The sequence below is a fragment of the Diorhabda carinulata genome, chromosome 6 (assembly GCF_026250575.1).
Source record: "Diorhabda carinulata isolate Delta chromosome 6, icDioCari1.1, whole genome shotgun sequence".
Classification (NCBI taxonomy): Eukaryota; Metazoa; Arthropoda; class Insecta; order Coleoptera; family Chrysomelidae; genus Diorhabda; species Diorhabda carinulata.
The window spans coordinates 20,853,304-20,879,758 of NC_079465.1; the positions used below are offsets into that span (position 1 = coordinate 20,853,304).

Below are 26,455 nucleotides of genomic sequence, written 5' to 3' on the forward strand. Positions count from 1 at the left end.
TTTCCCAGCGGACTACGTGGCCAAGTCTAATATTTCGGTGAATCTCACGGCGACTTAAACGAAGGCATCGCCAGTGTCTTTTAGGGACAAACGCGGACAGATAGTGCCTAGTGCTCAGAAGAAATTTCGTAGAAAACCGCTCAGCTATTAAGGGATAAAGTAGACGTAGACAAAGACGGATTTTTGCGACTTGAAGAGAGTAGCTCCGCAATCCCGAAGTGAAGTGGGGTTATGTGACGTCAAGAGAGTCACTCCGCGATCCCGAAGCGAAGTAGGGTTTTGTGACCTAAAGGTCTTTCGGAGTCGAATATTTTGATGAATCTCGCGGTAACGTAAACAAGTGTGCATTTAAAAAAATACAGTGAAAGGCAGGCGGAACGAGTTGTAAAGGTTACCGTTATGTTCCCCGTTACGAAGCATTTCAGTCGCCATGGAACATTTGTCAAAACTATACCGAGCGTTTGCTGTGAAAGCGTTTTACTATACCGGTAACTATATAGTAGCTTAGCGTCGTTCTCGTACTCATTTTGAAGTCGCAATAAGTGAGCGCCTAGTGTTAATTCGATAAAGTTGTGGGTGACAAATTTTGAAAATGTCGGTGAAACGAAGAGCACAAGGGGTGGCAGTACGAGAGTTGCTGTAGGAAGAAGCCCGCCTCAAGTCAGCGAGTTGACAGAGTGCGTGGTTGAAGAAAACGAGGAGCTTGTTCACAACCTCTGGATGAGTGACGATGCACATTTTCATCTTTCAGGATTTATGAACAAACAGAACTTCAGGCACTGAAGTGATCAAAACTCTCATCAACTTCATTAACAACATCTCCATTTGGCCAAGGTAACAGTTTGGTGTGCCATGCCCTCATCAGGAATCATAGACCCACTTTTTTCGAAAATTAAAGGGGGCGGTCTGTATGAATGTAGAGCGGTATTCGGATATGTCAAGGTCATTCTTCATTCCTCAACATGCCGTTAATGATCAAACTTTATTCCAACTAGACGGAGCCACAAGCCACACAACCCGTGTGAGCATGAATATTATTAATAAGATTTTTCCGAACCGTGTGATATACCAAAACGGATCGATTCCCCGTTCACCAGACCTCACACCATGTGAGTTTTTCCTATGGGGATTCCTGAAAAGTACGAAATTGTACGAAAAACGACCCCGTTCAGTTGAAGAACTCAAGGAAAGAATCCGATTAGGAATCCTGACCATTTCAGAAAACGCCTGCAAGAATGCATTAATCGGGAAGGACGCCATCTGACCGATATTATTTTTAAACGTTGATTAATTTACATTGGCCGGAATGACTAAGAAGAATATAACCAATGTTTATAGGGTTAGTAGTAGATCATTCAATGAAAATAAGAATAACAATCCAAAACCAAGGAGAATGCCGCATCCGTACTAATCCTGAGACTTACGGAGAGCCCAGCCTGGTAGTAGAGATCAAGAGAGCGAGACTAAGTCGCTTAGTTACGGCGAACAGATGCCAAAAGGTCGAGGAGTCGAACTTGCATACGTACAAAAGCCGGAAGGGCGCAGATTTCCAGGACGACCACGTATAAGATGTCAGGATGACGTAGAACAGGACCTAATAGAACTAGGTGACCGAAATTGGCGGAGAAAAGTGCATCGAGCAGAATGGAGGACAGTTGTCTGGGAGGCTACGGTTCTTCAAGGACCGTAGCTCCAATTGGTAAGGTTTGTAAATGAATTCAGAGAGTTTAAGAAGTTAAATTCTGGTAATCGTCAAATCAATACTAAGTAACGACTAGGTTTTGGGAAATTTTATCAAGTATATAATTTCAAATGTAAAAGAATATTTAGCACTTCCAAAAATATCCTCTGCAGTTGATGATTTGAACGATTCTTATTCTGATGAAGATCTCTGGTTTCTTTTTTGACACGACACTCACATCTTGTTCCCAAATTTGGTACTGATAATTTTTTTTTAATTTTTCTTTTATTCATAAATAACAGTTTTTAATTCTGCCTTGGATATGGTTCATAATGTTGCAATATCCTTGCCGGATCCAAGCCCAGAGGAGGGATTATTCCAAATCCTAAAAATCTGTTATGTGAATTTAAATAAAACACATAATTTATACAATACTTCAATAATTGTTAATATATAATTTTTTTATTTTCCAACAGGAGAAAAGTTGATAGTCCACAAATTGGGCCTTGCCTTTCCAAAATGTTGTAGCGAACGTTTTAAACGCCCCGAGCCAAGTGCCAGTTAAACATAGACAACAGTATGTTGTTTCTAATGTTGAATGTGGAAATAGAAAACAAATAAAGAAGACAGATTTCGACTCAAGACGAAATGTTAGTAAGCAATATTTTTTAAACAGTGAGTCTCAAGGTCGTGTTCAAGTCTGTATGAAAACGTTTTTATGTACTCTAGGTATTACAGAAAATTATGTGCGTTATTGGATTGAACATTCAGAGAAAGCCATGACAAGAAAACAATAAGTGACACGACCAGCTACGGAGAGAAAAACAAAAGACTGTGTGACCTTTCTAAAAAAGTTTTTTGATAAGTTACCTAAAATGCCATCTCACTATTGTCGGGCATCAAGTACAAAACTTTATTTAGAACCGATTGTTCAGAGCAAATTTAAACTATAAGTTATACTGTGAGAAATGTAATGAACAGCAGGAAAAGCCCACCTCTCGATAGTTATTCGATCAAATATTCAATGAAAAGAATTTAAGCCTATTTTCGCCTAAAAAAGACCAATGCGATTTGTGTTGTTCTCATAATGTAGGAAACATCAACGAAGCTAAATATCGTGAGCATATATTAAAGAAGGATAGAGCTGAACACGAAAAAACTCAAGATAAATTAAGAGCTACCAATAAAGAAGTGCATGTATTTACGCATGACTTACAATCGGTACAGCTGTGTCCCAAACTTGAAGCCAGTGCAATATATTATGACAAAATTATGTGTCTATAACTTCACCATCTACAATTTTGGAAACAAAGATGTAGACTGTTATTGGTTCGATGAGTGTACTGCAGGGCTGGTGGCTTCTGTATATACTTCCTGCATTATAGACCGCTTGAAAAAAACCTTGTCTAAGAAACTGCTGACTATAATTCTATATTCCGATGGTCGCACAGCACAAAATCGCAATGCCGTTTTATCCAATGCACTGCTGGAGTTAGCAATATACAAACTAGTGGAGAAGAAGAAAAAAGAACGCAGAGAGCAAAGTACTGTATGGTCAAACTGAGATGGGATATGTGGTCAGAGCAAAAAGAGCCGGAATGGACGAAGACAGTTGGGTTAAACTATTCTTATTCATAGAAGAACGAGCGAAAAGGAAAAGGTGACCATGATTATACCCGTCAAGCAGCGGTAAACCAAATATTCTTGATCAACTTCAGCATAAGTTTCAGGATGCCTCTTGTTGACACTTGTTCTACCTGCGACAGGATAAAAATTCAGCTACTGCCGATAATGAAATAATACAAGCAGATAAAGCAATAGTTCCTATGGATTTGGTGAAAATAATAGCAAAAAGTGAAAAAATCCTTCATGGTAATGAAATTGTTTGCATGACTAGAAATTGGATGTATAAAAAAATCTCGTGGATCTCTACAATACTCTAGTAAGGTTAGTATTCTTAAGGCAGGAAATTCTATGGAAGATTTTTTTTCCTATTGATATTCAATAAATGAGAGACCAGAAATGGATTGCCAGTCGATAAAGTGACTCATATTAAAGCCTTGTTTCCATATCTGGATGAAATACATAAGGACTTTTATAAAACTCTATTTAGCCAAGGATAATGTACAATTCTTCTTTATGTATTTAATTACTTTTATTCACATAATCATTTTTAATAGTAAAAATATGTAATAGTACCTACTTTGTTTTATTGAAAGAAAAACTCAGCTCAAAAAGTAGCCAAAGGGTTGCATATAAATTTCGACTTGTAGAGGACACTTACTACAAATCAATTTTAAAATAAAATTTTCTCACACTATCTTGAATTTTTGAATCAAATTTGCTTATATCGTCGGCGAAACTGCAAAACCTCGTATGTGCATTTTTTTATCAAAAATGAGATTTTTCCATAAAATGCAAGTCAAGGAACCAATGCGTATATGTGCAAAAACTCGTGACTGTAAATATAACCCAAGTGCAGATATTTGAATGTTCAAGACCGCGTATTTGCAAAGCGGGAAACACAGATGTCCATAACCTCTTATTCGTATGATTGTGCTGTACCAAGCGATGCTCCCAGTGTTCGTCTGTTTATTTTATGTTGTGTTGTGATAAAAAACCGAAAATATAAGGTAAGAATAGCTTAAAACAATAACTGTATATGTGTATTAACAGTCTATACGTTTAAAATTATTAGACAAACAAAATCTATTTAATAATAAATTGGAAAAGTTTAAAACTCATATACGTGTTTTTAACCAACTTCTTTTTAATTAATTTATTTCATATACGTGTTTTTGTACCAGTATTTATATTTTTGCAAAGATTCCTTGTAGCTTGTTTATGATGATTTAAACGGTTCTCTTTTATAATAATTATTATAGGAATGAATATAATAGTAATAGTAATAGTAATAGTAATATATAGTAATATATATATAATATAGTAATATAATAGAATGAATAGTAATTTTTACTAATCAGTTAGACAGGTATATGACTCTTCCTTTTTACTTTCAGGATGAATAATTCTCGAGGCAGACGTGTATTGGAAAATGGCTTTGCAAATCCATAAAAACCAAAGAGCAGAGCAGAAATGCAATGACTGTCAAATTCCAGTAAAGAAAAAATTACCCTCGAAAAAATCAAACATAGTAATCATTCCTATTTACAGATTTCCAATATCCAGAGCGACATACCGCTGGTTTCATTGTCAACTGAAAAGACGCCAAACGAAGCAATAGCTCACAATGTAATTATTGAAGAAATCGGTTCTACACATTCATCAATCAATCCGCAAATTATTACAGAAATGGTAAACATTTTTGACATCCAAACCAGCGTTCCACTGATTATTTCATACGATGAAAACATGTTAAATGAAGCACTTGATCACGATGTAATTATCGACAACGCAATCAACTTCGATGTAGTAAAAACTGGTAATAACAGTTCTGCAAATTTCTTAGTCAATCCTCAAGATGGTGTGGAAACTGAACGGGAAAGAGCTTTGGACCCAAACAGCCATAAGTCAGAAATTGAAAACAATGGAACTGAAAGCGCCTCAGGTGAAATTGAAAGCGCCTTAGAAGATGAAACTGGGAACATGCATGAAGAAACTGTAGATGAAGATTCTGAAGATGAAATTCCCCCCAAGAAGAAAAAGTGTAGGGTAACAATAGAACAAAGATACAAAAACAAGGATCTACGAATGCGTGGAGAGGCTTACAAAGGTTTAACAAAGGACGAGCATGGCAAATACCAACTGAATCATGAGAGAGGTGCTCGTTCACTGGGTCCAACGTGCAAAGCCCAGTCTTGTAAAAACTCTAAATCCTTTTTTTGTTCCATCTTTAGTGATAATGACAGAAGAGCCATATTTGAGAAATTCTGGAAAACGTTGACATGGGACATGAAGCGTACATACGTGAGCAGTCTGGTTGATTATGTACCAAGCAAGAGAAAGAGAGAAGATTGCAGAAGAAATGGAACACTCATTTATCATCTCAAAAAGGGCACTGAAAGTTTTCGTGTCTGTAAAAAAATGTTTCTTTCAACTCTTGGTGTCAAAGAATGGACTGTTCGGGAATATGCCAAACAGTTACATGGAATACATAACGAGACAGTCAGGTCATCGGACGTAATCGGCACTCTAATGACCGCAGAAGAATCACTTCCAAGAAATTTCTGGAAGAGCTGCCGAAGATGCCTTCGCAATATTGCCGTGCTTCAACGTCTAAGCTCTATCTTGAGCCAACATTTCAAAGCAATAATGATCTTTACCGGGTATACTAGGAGTACTGTAATAATAAAAATGAAAAGCCGATGTCATTGCAGGTTCTAAAATAAGAACTAAAGACAATGAATGTAAAAACTTATAAGCCTCGCAAAGATCAATGCGATATGTGTTTATCACACAAGCTTGGGCACATTGATGACTTAGCATACCAAACTCACCAGACAAACAAAGAACAGTCAAGACTAAACAAAGAGGCAGATAAGCAACTCTGTAAAACAAACCCCCAAGAAATTGCGGTTTTTACTGTTGACGTCCAGGCTGTCAAGTTAGCACCCATGCTGAAAGCTAGCGCCATTTACTATAAAACGAAATTGTGTGTTCATAATTATACCATCTATAATCTATTCAATGGTGAAGTAGTTTGTCATCTTTGGGACAAGGTGGTTTGGAGGCAAACATTTTTGCGAGTCTGTTGGTGGCATTTCTCGAAAACCACCTTTCAAAAGAGCCTAATACCAAACATTTATATTCATTTATAGCGATGGTTGCGGCTATCAAAATAAAAATGTTATAGTTTCTAACGCACTTCTGAAGCTAGCGATCGACAGACAACTCACAATCATGCAAAAGTTTTTTGAAAACGGACATTCACATATGGAAGTTGATTCTGTACATAGTGCAATTGAAAAAAGGCTGAAAAATAGAGACATATATCTGCCGACGGATTATATTGCCGCCTGCAGAGAAGCCCGCCGTAAAAATCCATATCATGTCAAATATCTGCAATATTCCGATTTTCATGACTATTCCAAAGTAAGATTTTATGGAAGTGTACGTCCAGGTACAAAAGTAGGAGATCCTCAAGTAACTAATGTACACAGTTTTGCGTATTTGCCAGAAGGGCTTATAAAATACAAACTAACTTATACCGATGAGTGGAAAAATCTCCCCAGAAGAGCTAAGATGGGAGAGTATCAAGTAACCCAGTTGTACATCGTGCTCGGAGAGGTCGATTCGATGAGGCAGGAAGTGAGTCACCCCAAATCCTCGACGCGAGTTCTCTGGGATGGGGTTTGGTCTACCCGACACGACGCGTCCCAATGGCTCATAGGGTGTCTCCGGAAGGAGTGGTCGGTCCTGAGTCGCTCAACCTTTTGTAAGAAGAAACATGACCGACCAACCTTATCGGATAGGTGATGAATAAGGAACAAATGCGTTCCCCAATAATTGCCCGCGGACCAAAAAGACATAGAGGAGTAAACCTCGAGAAAAGAATCCGTAATCCTACGTTGTGAGCTACCGTGGCTACGGGATGAATGGCTGCGCGCAGTCAGTCTCGAACGTGTGCCTCTGGGGATACCTGGCGACCTCCCCAGAGTATTTTAGCCTTAGCGAGGTAAGGGCGCACTGCCTCGCCGGACTTTTCACACGTCCCAACTTGTGGGAACTATATATGGAACCAAAAAATCAAAAACAAACCAAGAAACAGGAGGAGAAGAGGAGAACGGTAGAAGAAGAGGTTAGGCGAAAGGAAGAGGAGGAAGAAGAAAGAAGGAAATTTGAACAGGAGTTAATAGAAAGACAAAGAAAGAACAAAAAAATCAATAGAAGTACGGACAGGATACAATTAACGATACTGGAAGAGGAGAAAGAAGAAGAAGGAGAAGAAGATAACCAAAAGGGAGAAAAGAGTAGTGAGGGGGCACTACTGAAAAAATAATATTCGGGGAAACTGGAAAAAAAAGGGAAAGGGAGGAAAGCAAGGTTGAGGGGGAAATAGAAAATAAAAAAGAAAGGAAAGAGGGAGAAACAACAACGGGAGAGGAGGAGGAAATAGACAATAAAATTCTGTAAATTAAAAACATGGTGGGAGGGGATGAAAAATTAATAAAAATATTAGAGGAGCTGAGGGAACTTATATCTAAAAAAAAATTGAGAAAAGTGGGAATGAGGTGCAGGGAATGCAGGGAATGCAGGAAAGAGGAAGAAAAACAAAGAAAAAAGGAGAAAACACAAAAAATTATAAAGGAAATAGATACAGGGGGTGGAGAATATGAGGTATGGGAAAGATTAGCGGGGGAAGAATGGGAAGAGGAGGTGTATAAAAAAACAAAGTGGGAGAAGGAAAGAGCGGAGAATGTTTTGAGGGAAAGACGCAGCAGCGCAATAATAATAGGAAAAGAAGTGGGGGGGTTAACAGTAGAACTAATTAAAAAAGTAAGAGAAGACATGTGGGGAGTATTAGAGGAAACGGGATCAGGGGAGATAGAGTTAATAGAAAATAATATAAAAACAAAAAATAATTGGAGAACGTGGATGAACTACATGGCCAGGTTAGGGGACGAAGAGGGAGTATTTAAAACCGTAATAAACTTAGTTAAACTGGCAAAAGAAAGGGAAGAAAATAACGTAAAAGTCATTATCGGGGAGGGGGTAGACAAAATCAAAATTAGGAAAGCACTAGAATTCGTGGGGAGGACCGGCGAAACATAATGGAGCATAGTGACTAAAGGGGAAGAGATGGGTAGGATAGGTGGTGTTGGCACTGAAAGGGAAGGAGGGGAATCTCTGTTTATAAAAACAGGAACCAAAAAATATACGGACGTCCTGAAAACAATTAAGACTAACGTGGATGTGGACGAACTTGGAATCAAAGTCGAGTCGGTGCGCAAAACAGGAGGGGGGGACCTGTTGGTCAAGGTAAAAGGACAGGGGGCCGCCGAGCGTTTAAAAAAGGAAATAAACAATAAGATGGGAGAGATAAACATGACGGTGAAAAGAAGGGAAACCGTCTTCACCGTCATGGAGGTGGACCCGTCTATATCCCTCTCCGAACTAAGAGACTCCGTCGCAACATGGACGGGTCTAAAAGACACAGACATAGAGGTAAAGGGGATGAGGGAGAGTAGAGGAGGGGGACAGACGGCAACCATAGCCGTCAGGGAAGAAATGGCGGCGGCCCTTAGGTCAGTGGATAAAGTAAAAATCCACTGGCAGTACTGCAAGGTAAGGGAAAGGTTCACCCCCCTAAGGTGTTTCCGATGCCTTGAATATGGACACATCACCTACCAGTGCAAGGGGAAAGATCGTGGTAGGTGCTGCTTTAATTGCATAAAGGAGGGACACCGGGCACAGGAGTGCCCGAACGAAGCATGGTGTCTCTCGTGCAGCGAGAGTGGGCATCGGACGGACACTATGGCGTGTCCGAAATATCGCGACGCGGTATTTGGTAAAGTACAGAGATAAACCTCCGGACCTAATCGACACGCTTTCCCTTAGAAAGTAATAAAAAAAATGGCCTCTAGCAAGACCGGCATCAGGGTTCTGCAGATTAACGTGGGAAGGGCTAGACTAGCTCATGACCTGACCCACGCTAAAGCTGCTCAACTCGAAGTGGATCTACTTATCGTTTCTGAACCTAATAAAAAACTGACTGAGGGGGGTGGTTGGGTACAAGATAAGAGAAAGGACGTGGCGGTATTATTCAGGAATAGGGACATTGGGGTGAGGAACTTACAAAGAGAGGCGGGCTACATCGTGGTCGAGCTTGACTGCGAGATCACGATCGTGGCCTGTTACGTTTCCCCCAATGTCTCTATGATTGAATATAGAAAGACAATTAAGAACATAATGAATGCCGTCACCGACAATAAGAACTTTCTGATCGTCGGGGACGTTAACGCAAAATCGTCCCAGTGGGGATCCCCTATTAATGATGAGAGGGGTGACCTCTGGGACGACTGGATGGCCCAAATGAATATAATCGCGCTAAACAATAAAAAAACCCACGTTTGTGAGGGGCACTAGCAGGAGCCACATCGATGTGACTCTTGCTAGTGAAGGGTCATCCAGAAAAATCGCAAACTGGGACGTTCTTGACGATCAGATATTTACCCACCACAAGTTCATCACCTTTGACATTAAAAGTAAAACAAATAAAACAAAAAAAAAACATAAACATCAACAAAAATATATACAAGGAAAAATTAATAGAAGAAATAAAAAACATAAGAATAGACAACAAGGTGGTGAACTTCGAGACTCTTCAATTAGTACTAAAAGACATTAAAGAGAAAGCAGCAAAAGATAACAAAAATAAAAAAAATCATAATAGACAAATGCCATATTGGTGGAACGATGAGATAGAGAAACTCCGAGAGGATTGCCTCCTTGCCCGGAGGACATACACCAGAAGCGGGGGCGAAGGAAGTTATAGGAACATATACAAACAGAAAAAAAAAGCTCTGGGCAAGTTAATAAAAAATGAAAAGAAGAAAAGATGGCGGGCCATATGTGAAGATCTCGAAAAGGATATATGGGGCGACGCATATAAAATCACAATGAAAGCGTTGAGAGCCGTCGCCCCATACAACTTAAACGAAGAGCAGCGGCTAGAGGCCGCGTCGCTACTCTCCCCTAATAAAAGGGAGGAAAACTTCCATAAGGAAAGCGACGCGGCTGTACCAAAATTCACGTTGGAAGAGATCCTGGCCGCTGCCGAAGATATCAAGCAGGGTAAAGCCCCCGACCCTGATGGCCTGCCACCAGAGGCAATCAAAACCCTGATCAAAACGAGGCCTGAAATTATTACATCCGTTTTTAACGAACTACTGTGCAGGCAAGAGTTTCCTAGAGAATTAAAAATAGTAAATTTAATACTATTGTTGAAACCTGGGAAACCCCCCGATTCGCCGGCCTCATATAGGCCGGTATGCTTGTTAGACTGTCTGGGAAAATACTATGAAATCTTAATTAAAAAAAGATCAGAAAATTTCCTGGACAGCAGAGCAGCTCTGTCAGATCAGCAGTACGGCTTCCGCAAAGGTTGTTCAGCAGTGGACGCCGCAAAGTGGGTACACGATGCGGCGAAAGCTTCGAGAAGAAGATGGATGGTCCTTACAATGGTCGATATAAAAAATGCTTTCAATTCGGCCAACTGGGGCCTGATAATCAAAAAATTAAGTGAAATGAAGGCCCCAGTATACAGTTAAATTAGGCAGGTTTTTTATTTATATTTATTATGTGTACGTCCCCTCTTTTTTTTATTTTTGTATGTGATGTTTTTAATGTGTAGTGCATGTGTTTTATTTATACTAGATGAAGAACAAGGAGAATACGGAGTTGAAGAGTACAGCCGGCGCATGTGACGCGATGTTCGCTAAGAACGGTTCCACATGCGTCGGTGGAGAAGAGGGTGGGTTTTTAGCTGGTAGGCGCCTGGGTAACGGGTGAATCCAGCACGCCTGAGACACCTTCCCAGAAGTTTTTTGAAGATTTTCCCACCCAAAAAAAAAACCAGTTGTACAAGAATCGCCAAAAAATTAAAATTGACAAATACGCCCACTTGCAGCAACTGAAGCAAGTCTTGGACCTACAATTTTGACAATTTTATGACGATTTACCACATTGAAAACTAAAATATTTAAACTGCTTAGGTACCTACAAACATACAAGATGCGGAAAATATTTTTTGTTCATAATCTTTAGAATTTTCTAATTTTAGCTTTGTTTAATTTCCGTTTTTTATATTGTTTCTTACATTTTTTCTTGTAATTGGAAATGGTGCAAAACCATGTATTCAATAAAGAATATTAGATTGCTATGGTCAAAAACACGTAAGTGGAAAAAAATGTCTTTTTTTAGTTTTTTATTGCTGTTTTTTTCCTTTTATAAAATTAAGACGGTCTTATGTTGATTGAAAATGAATGTCGTTTTTATAAAATATTGATAGTTGCGTTTATAAGTAGTTTTACTTACCTCCTGTAAAATCCTTTTAAACGCATATACGTGGTTTTGCAGTTTCGCCGACGATATATTATTTACACATGGTAATAACATCGAAATGGAATATTAGAAATACAAAAAAAAATTAGAGCCCTTGAGAATTTAGTTTTGGTTTTCTATCCAGTAAAATTTGACATATAGGTCAAACCATATCTTGGAAAGGCATGTCTTAAATACTCAACTTAAATTTAGAAGTGTTCTTACCAAATCATCTCTTTATGAAAAATTCGACGAAAAATCTATAATCAATTGAATTAAATTCTCAGTAATCTGAATATTTTTTTGTTTTTATTTTACTTTCCTCAACTTACTTTGAACAAACTTTGATCAATAAATGAAATCGATTTGACCAAATTTATACCAAATATTGAATAACATTGCTTTATCTATAACTACCTCTTCCTCCGCCTCCACCTCGTTGGTAATTAGAGCGACCTCTAGAACCTCTGTATCCTCTTGAGCCTCTATCGTCCCTCGATGAGTATTGTTGGTTATGTTGACGTTCTTGAACGTATTGATCGGCATACGTTGTTTTATTGGCTTGAAAAGAATCATAAGTTTTAGCTCTCTTTGATTGATGATAGTCCTGTGAGCTATAACTATCCCTTCTGGTGTTGTCATAATTTTTATTTCCCCCTGAGATTCCGCTATCGAAACTTTTATTGAAAACTCTCGAACTAGAATTGCCGTATTTACCTTGAAAACTATCGTAATTTCTATTGCTTCCTCCTCCCGAATTGTCATATCTCTTATTATCTGCATATCCACCCCGATCGCCACCAGATTGATAATTACCACCTCCCGAGTGAAAACCGCCTCTATCTCCACCAGAATGATAACTACCTCCACTGGACTGGTAATTACCGCCTCCCGATTGGTAGCCACCACCTCCCGATTGATAATTGGATTGGTAATTGCCACCACTTGTGTAATTACTCGCGCCTCCGCCTCTCGAATAATTATTACTTCCTCCTCGGTTGAAATTACCACCTCCACGGCCTCCAGGACCCGCGGATCTTTGCTGCCAAGATGGCATTTCAGGAGGAGGTGGCGCTATTTCTGAAGTCCTACCACCTCTATCTGGAACCTACAATTGTATAAATTATAATTTAATAAAATAAATATTATTAGAAAACAATGTTGTCTGCCTTATAGAAAATTTATTGAAAAGCTGGAATTTTTTTGATACATAATTGCTAAGTATGAAGGATTTTTTTAAATACAGAGTGTTCTTGGACAACAGGAAAAAAATCGGAAGCGTATAGTATGAACCAGAACAATGTTAATATTTCCTATAAACTTCCCTAATACAGACAGTCGTTTTCGAATTATAGGATTTCAAAGTTGGCAACCGCAAAATTATTTATTTTAAAAGTAATATTGGATCTACAACAAAATTTGCATTTTTTCTAAAAATTATTTGGAAATTTAAATGAAATGAATGAATTAGTGAAATTTGATCCACACACTAATTTTTTACTCTATATAATAATTTTTGATTTCCTTAAGTGGAACCCGGGTCGATTCCAGCTTCATCCCCCACTACTTCTTAATCCGAAGCTGGTATTAGGGCGCGGGGCGCTTCAAAAATTTTTTTCTGGCTCTTACCCTCTCAAATGTTTCTATTTGATGTAACAAAAATCTTCACATAACATGAAGTCTATAAGTCAACTCTAAGGGGTCAATTTTTGATTTTAGTTTCCCAACATGAAAAAAAAAGATTTTTGTAAATTTTTGCTACTTTTTTACCAAAAACCATATCATATTCTTAAATTTGAGTCTTTGAGCTTTACAAAACTGTAAAACAGAGTGAGATTATGTTTAAAAGAAAACTAGTTACAGACGTTTAAAAATTACTTAGTTTGAAGGAACCACCTAAATATGATTTCACTAGAGTCTTTGTTGAAACTTTTGAATTGACAATTGTCAAGAAAATTTTGTCTTTTTGATGTATGTTCTGGAAGGACCGAAAAGGTATATTTGTTGTATAGACATTAAATGACGTAAGAGGTTAACCAATCTCTCATAAAGGCATTATGATGTAGAAAGATAAAACGGTAAAAAAATACAGGATTGCGTAATGGAGCACTTCCCTTTACTAGAAATTGGGAAGAATTTAAAATAAGATGTACTGCTGCTGATGCTTTTTTTTTCATCAATATTTAAACAGACTTCATCATGAGAGTAGCATTCATAGACATCCAAGGATTTTCCTGGTAGGCAAGATGGGAAGAGCATTCCATACATGAAGAATAGCGTGCATGACACATAATCCTTATCGAGTATTAGTATTTATTCTAAATTAAACGAAATACTGAAGACTAATCTGATGTATGCTGCAGATCTCATGTACGTTTGTAGATATATAAATCCAAGTTTTTAAGTGATAAGTGTCAAAGTTTTTCCCATTATTATTGACGTCTGCAAGTTTGATGGTACATCATGGGCAACTGGAAATTTTAAATGTGATCCAAATCCATACCACGCGATTGAAACATATTGCTGCACTCAAAGAAATGTAGAACATCTTCGATGGTGGTTCTTAAATACTATATTGTCTTTATTATTTCTCTCTTCAAAGAAATGGAGTATTATTATTATCCACCAACAACAGTTGTATGTCGCATCGATTGGAATTTATGTTTCATAAGTATTTTTTTTTGTACTATTAACAGCAATCAGAAATACATTTTCTATGAGCTATTCTGTTGGCTATGGACCTATAGGTTGTTCTGATGAGACTTCTCCAGTGAGAAGGTTTCTTGCACTTTATTTGAGATCAATTGGCCAGCTTCGTTTCAGTCTTCAATTGTTTGGTTATTGGATTAGTAGCTTTAGTAGTATATTAGGATGGCTGTCCAGCTTTAGGTAGTGGTTATGGCTTCTTTCTTGTACTGTTTTTTGTATTGTTGGAATAAGGAGCACATCATGGATCAATTTGTTTGTGACGTACCATGGTGCATTGACTAGTGATCGAAGGATTTTAGATTGTTCTCGTTGTATGAGAGTGATACTAGATTTGCTGGCACATCCCCTGCATTATATTTTTTTGAATTTCAGGTTGATTTGCTTTGGTTTCTTGGCCATGTATTTCCTCCAATTGAGTTTAGAGTCTAAGTGGAATCCCAGGTATTTGACACAAGAAGTTACGGGAATCACTATGTCGTTGATAGTAACTGAAGGCTTTTTCTTATGGTAAATGTTGTGTGTTGGGATTTGTTTTCGTTCGTTTTTATTCTCCATCTTTCGTGCCATTCTTTGATCTGGAATAAGTGATCCTGTAGATTGGCAGAAGCTATTATTGGATCCTTATGTATCACTGTGTCATCAGCAAATGTGCCTGTCATAGTGTAGTTTGAGGTTAGAATGTCAGATGTATATATCAGGTACATGACTGGCTGTAAGATGCTGCCTTGTCGAACTCCAGCTTTAATAGGTTTGAAATTCAGAGATTTTATCACTAACTTGTGTTCTGAATGTTTTGTTTGACAGATATGACTGATAGACAAAGTTTGATTTTATTTAACAGACCTACATGCCAAATTTTATCGAATGCCTGGCTAACATCCAGGAAGGCTGGCGAGCAGTATTTTTTTTCGCTACACCTGTAGTGATGGCATGTTGAACTGTGAAATGTCTGTGGGGAAATCCAAATTTGTGATCTGGAATCACATTTATGATCGGGTCCATACACTGTAATATCAACTTTTCTAAGACCTTAGATAATGTTGATTCCAGGCTGATTGGTCTGTATGATGTGATGTCTTGTAGCTGGTTCCCTAGTTTTGGAATGAGGATAATTTCAGATCTTTTTAGTTCCTTGGGTTAGTAGTATAATCTAAATATGGCATTAAATATATTCAGGGTGTTTCAAATTAAGTGCGCACTATAGCTAACTTTTTTAATATTCTAGATACGGAGTCGGTTAATTTAGCAAAGTAGTAGTAATTTTCACGTTGATTAAGATGGTGAAAACATAAAAACAATTGCTTATACTGTTTTCGAGTAAATCAGAAAAACAGATTTTTTTTAATAGAATACCTTGTATATTTTTGGCTCGAACTTTTCCAAATTATTCACAGAATATAAAAGCTCTTATACAGCATTAGTCTAAATCTAAAAATAACCAACTTATCAACTTATTCACCTCTCTAACAAGTTGGCTGGGGATATTTATTTTTTTAACAACTCTGGATTGTTAAGTGGAGTATTAATTAGATTGTTATGTATAGGGAAGTCATTGTATGAGTGAAAACATATTGAGCAAAGAGGTCTGCTTTTTCTTTACTGCTTCTAGCCCAAGTGTTTGTTTGGCCATTTTTTGAAGGAGAGGTTAGTGTTATTAGTTTTCTTGAGTATTTGATTGGTTTCCAGATGGAATGATCGTATCGGTTGAGGTTTGTTAAGTATTGGGAGTAGCTATTGTCTTGTGCCTCTTTAATTTTTTGCTTGAGTACATTACTTGCATGATTGAACTCTCTTTCGTTACATCTTAAAAAAGCATGATTGGAAAACGATTGGCAGAAATTAATAAGTTTTAAATTGAAGCAGTGAATTTTACAGAAAGGTTTTTTTTTAAATCTTTTTAAGAAGCAAAATAAATTATAGATAACAACATTTGGACCATTTTAGAAAAAATGAAAGGATTTTACGCTCGATTCCCCACCATAATCCTGATTCAAAAAAGCTAATAAGTAGTGCGAACCCAGTACTTTAACTGCAAAGCTAGTTAAGGTCCTGATATAGGGCAAGAAGGTATTAGAATAAATTTTATGAAAAGCAAAACAAGCTACTTTTGTTGATTACCTTCACTCTAGTAAAACGATAAATATATAGTTTTAGTGTAATTTTTTGGATCGATTGAATGTTAAACTTGGAATACAGAAGAAAAAATCATTTTTCATCAAAGCAACGCAGCCTCTCACACAGTTCAAAAAAACCATTGTAAAAATCAATGTATTAAAGTAAGAACTGATCCAACATCCACCCTCTTTGCGAGACTTGACTTGACTTGATTTCTATATATTCGTTACATCTCAAAAAAGCTCTGATTTCAAAACGATTAGAATTTAAACTTTTTTAAATTGAAGCAGTGAATTTTCAAAAAGATTTTTTCTAAACTTTTCATAAAAAGCAAAATAAATTATAGATAATCCAATAAGGCGTCAAAATTTTGAAATCATCCACTGTACTTGTCACTTATTGGGTCTGTAAAAATATTCACTCTGGTTTTAACTAGACAAAATATCAAATACCTTGTGTTCATATACTCACTTGTCCAATTATAACTTTTTGTAATGATGAACGTGTATTTTTCCTTACAGATGAGTTACTAGTTTTTTCAATAATGGCTATATCAGTTCGAGATGCCAATAAATCAGACATATCTACGTCAGGATCTACTTTCAGTAATGGGCGTCTCTCGTAGTAAAGTTTCTCGAATAGGTCATCTTTGCCTTTTGTTCGATCAGACCACTAAAAAATATCATTTATCAATATATTAATAAAAAGCCACTTTATTTGAACGTGTAATGCAAAGTAAAAAGTTTAAATATATCACAATACTGGTAGTTGGTAGTCTTATATATGCACGACCTGACTGACCGATTCATCATCATGAGCCAAAGCTCCTCAAACTAAAATTATACCATTTGGACAGTAAGTCCCTTTTACAGCATAATTTCCCAGTAAAAAAAGTTTTTTAGATCTATCAACCTGAAGAGATTTGAAAGGGAGATTTGTATGAAAATCTATCAATTTTGAAGTTAGGGTCTTCCAATTTTGTGTTTAGACTAAATATTAAAAAATAATTAACACATATATCAGGATTTTTAATAATTCCACCCCTATAAGGAGTAGAAAGGGGATAAAGTTGTGCATAAAAAGTTCTTCAATTTAAATTTCAACATAATAAAGAATGCCAAGAGGTTGTGAAAATAAAGGGAATGCAAGATTGAAGTGGTGGTTATAAACATAACATAGAAGACAAAAAATTAGAATGGCGAAGAAAAATTCGTTAAATCAATTACAACAGCAATAAGACCAAAGCATTTTAGGTTTAAGGGTATTCTGGTCTAGAAATTTGAAAAATCGAAGTTTTTGCATATTTTCAAAGCTTAGACTCTTTAGAAAAAGTCCTTAAACGGATTTTTTAAAATTGACATTATTTCCTGACATACAGTAAATTTTGAAATTGGAACTAGTGGAACGAGTCATTCTAATGGAATTGTTTCTCAAACTTCAAATGCGTTTTTCTCAAAATTACTTTGTTTTAAAATGATTGAGGTGATATTTCGAATTCTACCAGACCCGTTCCTTTGAAATTTGGTGAAATTTTTTTTTATATATCTCTCTATCACGTATGACTTGGATTTTCAAAAATTTAATCATATTTAATATTAAGAATTTTTCAAATTTTTTTGTTCCAGATCACTACAAGGGATGTAATCATGTCAACCAAGGTGCACCGTTTTTTGTAGCCCCCACTTTACCAGCCTGTAATTTATTGAAATTCAGATTTTCCTTTCACAATTTTTCCTATATTCTTAAAATCGAAACATATATAAAAAATGGATAGTAAAAATGTTTTTCATTTTTTTTACATTATTTCCAAAAATGCCTCAAATTTAGGCTTCTAGACCAGACCCCTTAAAGACATCTGGGAGAAGCATTTTTAAAAAATGTTAGCCGAAAATATAAAACGTAGGAATGAAACTGAAGAAAAAATAGAGTTAATAGAAATCATTATAACATATAAAAATGGGAAAATATCTGGAAATAAATATGGAACTGATGAAATGTGTGGAGAATGAAAGCTTCATGAACGACTATATAAATTAATAAATACAAGGAGAGAAAAAGGATGCCAGAATGCATAAAAAATGGGATCAACAATCTAAACTACAATCTTCTCAATATAGCATATAAGCTAGAATAAAAAGTCAATAAGGATTGACTTACTCCGTGGAAAGAATCTAGAAAATATTATACGATCGATACTTTCTCTTTCTTCTTTATAGTCACGCCTGGAACCTTTATGGTATGCAGAGCATCGATGGTCTATTAGAAGTGAAATAAAAGAGGAATTAAAAAGAGAAAATACATTTAAAAAAAATAAAATAGCATTTCTAGACAGCAGGTGAAGATACAGTAGCTATTTCAATGTTACAATGGGATCCTGGACGTAGAAAAGGAACGGAAAGTCCAGATGAAAGTGGTTAAAAGAAGTAGAAGAAAACTTGAGTAGAATGATAATCAAGTGATAAAAAGAAAAGACCAAGGACTGGACTGCATGGAAAATAATTAGGAAGTGATTAAACATGTGAAGAATGAGAGCAAAATGCACAAAAAAGGGGATAAACCACCAAAACTACACTCTTCTAAATGTGGCATATAAAATACTGTAAACTATTATTACTAAGACGTCTGGAGAGAAGTAACCCAAAATATATAGTATAAGAATACCAGTATGGCTTCACGCAAGGTAAATTTACAATTAATGTGATGGATACACTTAACCAACAAATAAAATATGATGAAGGCTCTGAAATACCAAGACATAGGAACAAAACTTAGAAGACTAAGGACTATGAATTAATCAAAAGCAAGAGGTTAACAAACCCCTTATGGGATATGCAGAGCATAGATGGCCTATTAGAAGTGAAATAAAAGAGAATCTAAATACATTTAAAATAATAAAATATCATTTGTGGAGAGCAGGGATACTGTAGCTATATCAATGTTACAGTGGGATCCAGGAGGTAGAAAAAGAACGGAAAGTCCAAATCAAAGTGGTAGAGGAAAACCTGAGTAGAATAGGAATCAAGAAAAGACCAAGGTAGGATCACTACCACCCCATCTCATATCTAATACAGCAAACAATTGTAAAAGATTCTAACAAAGAAGCTCAGACATCAGAGAAAGAAGATGCAGAGTGTTTATATTGCCTCGGCTTGTAATCCGAGTCTATAGAAGGATGGATCACTTGCCAGACTTATGGTAAGTGAGCACATTGTGACTGTGCAAGAGTGGAAGATAACAATGACAAAGCTGTCCATATCTGCCTGGTTTGTGAAGATAACGACGTTTGAATATTCTATATTATAGACCAGGGTAGAAGCCTTTAAAAATAATAAAATGTGAAAAAAACAATAGTAGGATGAAACCTATTGGAAAATGAGGAGAATATAATAAAAATGGCAGGATAAATAATTTACTGGCGATCTGAGGTCGGGAAGGAAAAGGGGACCTACAACTTTGCTATGTGACTTTTTTTCCATAGGACTCATAGTTTTACTAGAAATTGAGATCCATTTTTACCCTTATAAACTCAACCCCTTTCCCTTTTCGACCTCAGATCATCCGTTAATTATTTTACCATTTATTTTCATCATATTCTCCTCCTTTTCTAATGGGTTTCATCCTTCATAATAGACCCTGTTCTTTCTTTTCAATTGTGCTATTAAAAACGGGAGATTTTTTTTCATGAAATATGTCAAGTCCTCTTTCACCCTATCATCCCCTATGGATTACAATTTTTTCCATTTCAAAGCCTAATTTGCTTGTACTAAATAATTATTTGAAACAATAACTTGAACTATGTGGTAAATTGATTGTTCATGATTATCAGAAAGTTTGCTCTACTTAAAAAAAGTGAAATTATATTAGATGAATTAGATAAAATCTTATATCATTCTATTTTATAATAGAAAAATTTACCTGAAAAGATTGTATAGTAACATCTAATCTTGTCAACAACATCTCCCTTCTTATTTTATATTCTTTATGTAAATCTTCTTGAACACCATTAAGGATGTCCCACTGTTGATTGGAAAGAAAACCATTAAATATTCCCTTTCCGACTATATCCATTCCTGCCTTATTTATAACAATAGGAATTGTGGGTACCAATTTTTGAAATAACGTCTGAATAGATATATTCGCAGGTGGTTTTGGAAAACGAAGAGTTTGTAAAATCAATCTCATATCTTTGGCTGCCGGAGTTTCTTGCTGCAAAAAAGAATATTTTTATATATCAGGGAAAAAATAGCTTATTAGTATGAAATTTTAGTTACAAAATCTGTGCGAAGGGGTAAATAGCAATTACATCTAGACAATACAATATCTAGAACCTATTATACAACTAAATAGATATCAAGGAAAAATTAATGCACAAAAAAGTAATCAAAATGAAACTCAATCTGAGTCTGAAATCAGCTTATGGGTGATCTACTTGAACCTGGGTTATAATTTCCAAAAAGTCCTATAGTTAAGTTTTGAAATTGTATGTTTTCAAAAATAATAAGGGGAATAAATCGCGGAATCAAATTTAGAATATTTCAAAACTTGGTGCTATTTTGTTACAGCAAAATTAATTTTATTGTTGCAGCCATTAAAAAAAAAACAAAGGACAATATCAGCTTATAATAAAGTTGGCATTGTCACATAAATTTTCCATATAGTGAGAATGGTAAAAAATTGGAAAAAATTCAAAAGTTTCTGAAAATTGAATAACTGTGAATCAGGCGCAGAAGAAATAAAGACTGAAAATATCCTGCAGTTAATTTTTAATCGTTACAATTGAAAAAGGGCAGAATAATAGTAGAAAGTAGAAACAATTTTTGGTTAATATTTTCAGTCTTCATTCATGTCTTCTGTATCTGATTCGCAGTTTTTCAATTTTCAAAAAATGTTGAATTTTTTTCAATTTTTTACCATTCCCACTATTTGAAAGGTTAGCAACTAATTTGCAATCACTTGTACCCTCTATGTGGAAAATTTATGTGAGAAAGCCAACTTTATTGTAAGTTGGCACTGTCTTTGTTTTTTGTTTTAAATGGCTGCAGCAACAAAATTAATTTTGCTTTAACAAATGAACAACAAATTTTGAAATATTCTAAATTTGATTCACTATGTTGACAATGCTAGCTTAATGGACTTTGTCCTTATTATTTCACAAAAATTAACTAGAGGACTTTTTGGAAACTATAACCCGAGTTCAAGCATGATAAATGATTTCATGAATTCCATGATAAATATTTATTTAGTTGTATAATAATTTATAGATAATTAATAATTGTTATTCACCCCCAAACATGGATTTTGCACGAAAATTTGATACTAATAAAATATTTTTGTGCTGAAATACCGAAAATACTCAACCATTAAGTGAACTATCCTTTTTTCGGTACACATTTAGGCTATAAGTTATGTTAGCTCATACAACTGTGCTATATATAATTTATTTACAAAATAATGGTATTTAAATCTGGGAGAGCTAAGACAAGGAATAATTCTTGCTTTATAAGTATGGAACCTATAAACACATTTTTAAAAAGGAGCAGGATTATTTTAAAGCAGGCTACAGGTAGATGGGCAGTGACAAAGTGGTGCCTGTGACATTAATAATAAGTGCTCGGAGACACACATCATTGCTAAAGAACCATGGACTAAATATTAAATAATGGAGCTACCTAAAATACAGATAACTACAATATGAATGGCTTGGCCGGAGAAAGCTTAGGCAGAGGAGATCGCAAAATAAGTGAATTTTTTTCACTTGGGAAACATGCTACCATCTTCCATTCCAAAGTAATCACTCTGATGGAATGTAGATGTGCAATACTAAATCAAAGCACAGTTATCTCAATCTGCTCAGACAGCAAAGTTGCCATACAAGTCACAACAGCTGAAACAGTGTACTCTAAACTTGTGAAAGAATACAAAAAGTTATCATTATTGTTTAACTATAGTAGGCGGTTAAAAAAACTGATGAATATATTGTTTTATGAATTTAAACATGAAAGTTTTTCAGAATACTGTTCACACTTTTCAGTCTACTAAAAGTAGTACATAATGTGATTGTTTGTAGCTGAGTGTTCAGCATCAAGTCTGTTCTTGGAAATGTTTGTATTTGCAGCAGTCACTGTCTCTTCTTCTAATGCATTCTCCATATACACTATATGATTTGTCAAAAAGTTTTTCCGGACAACTTGCAGTTTCTTTCTTTAGATCATTTTCTTGAATGCCCTCTTAACTGCTGATTTTTATTCACATGGAAAATGTCCAAATCACAAGTGTAGAAATGTGTAAGCATTTTATAGGTTTCTATTAAGTCTCCTATAAAGCGACAATCTCTGAGAGTGGGTAGGGTAAATATTTTTTGGCATTCTTCATAGCATAAATCTCTCACCGGAGGAGGTATTTTAGTAACCCTTTGCTGACCTCGTTCTAAAAGCTCAATATCCTTCACAAAATATGGATTCCACACTGAATACGCAAATTTAAGTTTTGGTCTTATATATGTTTTGTAAAGAAGTCTTATTATCTGAACTGAGTGATCCTTAAAAGCTTTTTGTACCATATAAGTGAATGAATTGGCTTTCTTGACTATTTGGTTAATATGTACATCCCATTTCAGGTTTTGGGTCACTATAACTCCAAGATCACATTGTTGATTAACTGTAATAATCTCCACACCATTTAGTGTATAAGCTCTTCTGGGATTGTTGGAACCAATGTGTAGGACACTACCTACATTTTGTGTCATAGACCTTCATTTTCCAGGTTTTTGTCCATTCCTCTACTGTGTGCAAGTCATCTTGGAGTAACTGGCCCTCAGAAGCAGACTTAGCAAAAATCTTTGTATCATCAGCAAAGAATGATATATTTATTTTAATGTTCACAGCAAGATCACTAATGTAGAGCACAAAGAGAAGGGGACCAAGAACAGGCCAAAAGATTCCCACTTATTCCAACAAGCTCTAGTTTGTATAACAATAATCTATGTGGGAATACAAAAAGTTTATAAGGACATTTTATTTAATCTGGGTCTTATTCTATTAACAAATAATTGACAATGCTGTACTAGCCATAAAAAAACTAAATGTAGATTCCATACCACGAAATTTGAAAGGGAAACAAAATTATATTGCTCCAATAGAAGTCCATCTTTTAAACTTTTTTATGTTATATTAACACTGTGCCCATCAACAAAATGGTGTTATTTCTTTTTCAATTGTTATATGATAATATATAATCTACTTACAAGTTTAAGTTCTATTTTTTTACCAGGCTTTTTTTCTTGTAGTATGCGAGCACCCATAAGTTCTGTCAGTAAATAATCCAACAAGAGAAGCCTATCAGAAAAATTTTGTAAGCGATCTGATACATGACCTTCTATGAGGACCTTGTACGGACAACCTAAAAAATATATAGCAATTATATTGTATTCTTTATTCACAAAACAAGTTAAATCACTTACCTAATTCTTTTAAAAAAGATGTAACTTCCATTATAAATGCCACTGCATCTTCTGGGGCTGATATAGGATTAACCTCCTCATCAATACCTTGTAAAGTTCTAATTTCATTTGTAAGAAAGTGTACAAGTTCGGTGTATTCGATACTTTTTGGTCCACCTTCTATGGCTATCGGAAAATTTGATTTTTGTGTAAGAGGACCATTATATCTGAAAAAACTGTATGCCAAATCGTTCAACTACGAATTTAGGTACTTACTGTATAACATTAAAAGCGGAAATTATTTTTTCTTCTAATTTACTCATATTAATATGAGCTTCACGTTACGAGAATGTTCTTAAGAATAATATTTTCCTATTTTCCTAAGGTCTCTCCGGCATATAACAAATTCCCATACAATCCTATATTACACCATAGACTTGTCACCGGTTGGCTTGACAATGATAATCTACATCACAGAACATTGGGTTTGTTTTGTGATCTAGATTCCAGTATCATTATAGATAAAATAATATACCATTATTCGAAATAATGTAATTTCATAGATAAATTAGAAACAGATCGTAATATTGTTGAAAATGGGCGATATCAGTCTATTATCACTCATTAGATATGTTTCCGTATAAATTGCCTAAATAACTGTGAAAAATCCAATTTGTTTGGGATCATGTGCACTTAATATTTGATATGACTAAAGCGTATCAAAAGCAAGCAGTTTTAACTAGACTCACGCAAATATCTCTTATGCTAATGATGAAGTTTAAATTTAAACTATTTTAAACAGACAAATTCAAGGTTGATTTCTAATATATTTGACATGAAAAAGAAAAATTTGAAGGTGGCTCAAATTCCGTATTTCTTATAGTTTCCATAAATATTATTCTAATAGCTCACGGATTATATTACAATCTTGTGATATTTCTCGACGTGTGCGATATGCCTACCTTCGATAAGCTCTCAGAAAACTGTCCGAATAAAAAAGATTTATGGAATAGACAGCTAGCACCAGGCTGAAAGCCTGTAGCAGTTTTCGTGTACATTTTGGTAGATCTATGATTTCTGTTCTTGAATAGTGACTCTTACGTCTGTCATTAATTCTTTCTGTCACTTTTATTAATGGTGGATTAGTTCCGTGAATAGAAAGTACGCTTTTAATGATGGGTGCAAAGTTAAAATAACTTCGCGAAATTTAAAATCATGTTAATATTTAATTAAAAGTACATTTTCGACAGTGACACATTTTCGATTCTCAAATGTACAATCTTTAAGTGACTTCTCTGTTAATTATACTCTTTGCAACGTCCAGTGCTGATTTTGCGATAATATAATTTATTTTTTTATATAGAAATATTAAAATGTCGTATCCAGGTCGTCCGCCAATTATGCAAGGGCTACCCATGTATATGCCTATGGGGGCCCCAACGGCTCCTCTAATGCCAGCTGTTATGCCTATACAACATGTAAGTAAGATGTATTTATTTCTTATAAAAATATACAAAAATAATACTTTACTTGGTAGATGGTACCTATTCAAGTTACAAGTGCACCTCAAATTCGGGCATTTCCTAAATTAAATCCTAACAGAGAACAACAGAAACAAATGCAAGGGCCAGCTGTTACTGTGTTTGTAGGTGAGTACTTATAATTCATTTAATTTTATGAAACTAACATGGACATTTATTAACTTAACCTAAATTAGATTCAACATATTCATATAAATCTTGATTTGTTTATTTATAATGTATTATTAGCTCAAGTTGTGATTTGTGCAGGATATCTAATATCAATATTTAATTTCACTTCATTGATTTCAAAAAACATTAAAATTTTTCCTTTAGTACTGTTTACTATAAATACAAAAGTTGTCGCGAATGTTTCTAATTAAAATTGATGACATTAATATAAAAAGTTGTTATTTAGATACAATATTGCTCAAAAATATGATTTTTACTAAATACATTTGATCAATATGGCTTGAGGTCTGCCATCTTTTCAGATCTTTTTCAGTAGCTTTCCAAAGCATTCTACTGAGATCTGCAAAATTATTAAACATTCTTCTGATTGACAAAAAGATTCCATTGTCAACTCAATTAATTTTATATATCTATTGAGTTTATAATACCGTGCTAAAAGGCAATATGTTCTAATGTGAGATGTTTTGTTTTTCTTTGACATGGTAGCCTAGAGGTACTCCACTTATTTTTAGTGGCCTTTTTAGTTTATCTTTATCCACAACGCTACCAACCCAAAAATTATCATTGACCTAACGACATTTTTGTACAATCATAGGGTCATTTTATGGTAGATTTCCTCAACATTACAGCTTTTCTATGATATTCAATACTACAGTATTCCATGTGAGCCTATAATCCGAAGGTATTTCATTTTAGACCTGGCAGTAACTGTTGTTTAGTAAATTGTTTTCTGAGTATTGACTCTAAGTTCCTCTCATTTAAACCAGTTGTCAATAGGGTTATCTGCATTCTTTAGGA

At 35.2% G+C, this 26,455-nt stretch overlaps 2 protein-coding genes across 5 annotated transcripts in view; one reads left to right on the top strand and one right to left on the bottom strand.

The window, feature by feature from the left end:
• On the bottom strand, positions 1-24,418 carry LOC130894930 (protein FAM98A). Of its 2 annotated transcripts, XM_057801974.1 has the most exons (7): positions 24,222-24,415; positions 23,967-24,172; positions 23,751-23,905; positions 20,423-20,713; positions 16,979-17,179; positions 12,401-12,791; positions 1-12,244 (listed from the first exon to the last, which is right to left on the bottom strand). In XM_057801974.1, exons 1-7 carry the CDS (start codon positions 24,266-24,268, stop codon positions 12,087-12,089), a joined length of 1,449 nt encoding a protein of 482 aa, XP_057657957.1. In that variant the 5' UTR covers positions 24,269-24,415; the 3' UTR covers positions 1-12,086. The 2 variants fall into 2 exon arrangements, with proteins under 2 accessions (XP_057657957.1, XP_057657956.1); XM_057801973.1 differs by having other exon boundaries at positions 1-12,791; positions 24,222-24,418.
• A 630-nt stretch (positions 24,419-25,048) lies between these two features.
• The window catches only part of LOC130894931 (RNA-binding protein 25), a 37,962-nt gene continuing 36,555 nt past the window's right edge, over positions 25,049-26,455 (top strand). For 2 of the 3 annotated variants that reach the window (XM_057801976.1, XM_057801977.1), the window contains exons 1-2: positions 25,062-25,423; positions 25,483-25,594. In XM_057801976.1, coding sequence (XP_057657959.1) covers positions 25,319-25,423; positions 25,483-25,594 — 217 coding nt within the window. In that variant the 5' untranslated portion in view covers positions 25,062-25,318. Of the gene's footprint in view, positions 25,424-25,482; positions 25,595-26,455 lie in introns of all 3 variants that reach the window. The other variant, XM_057801975.1, reaches the window with a different exon arrangement.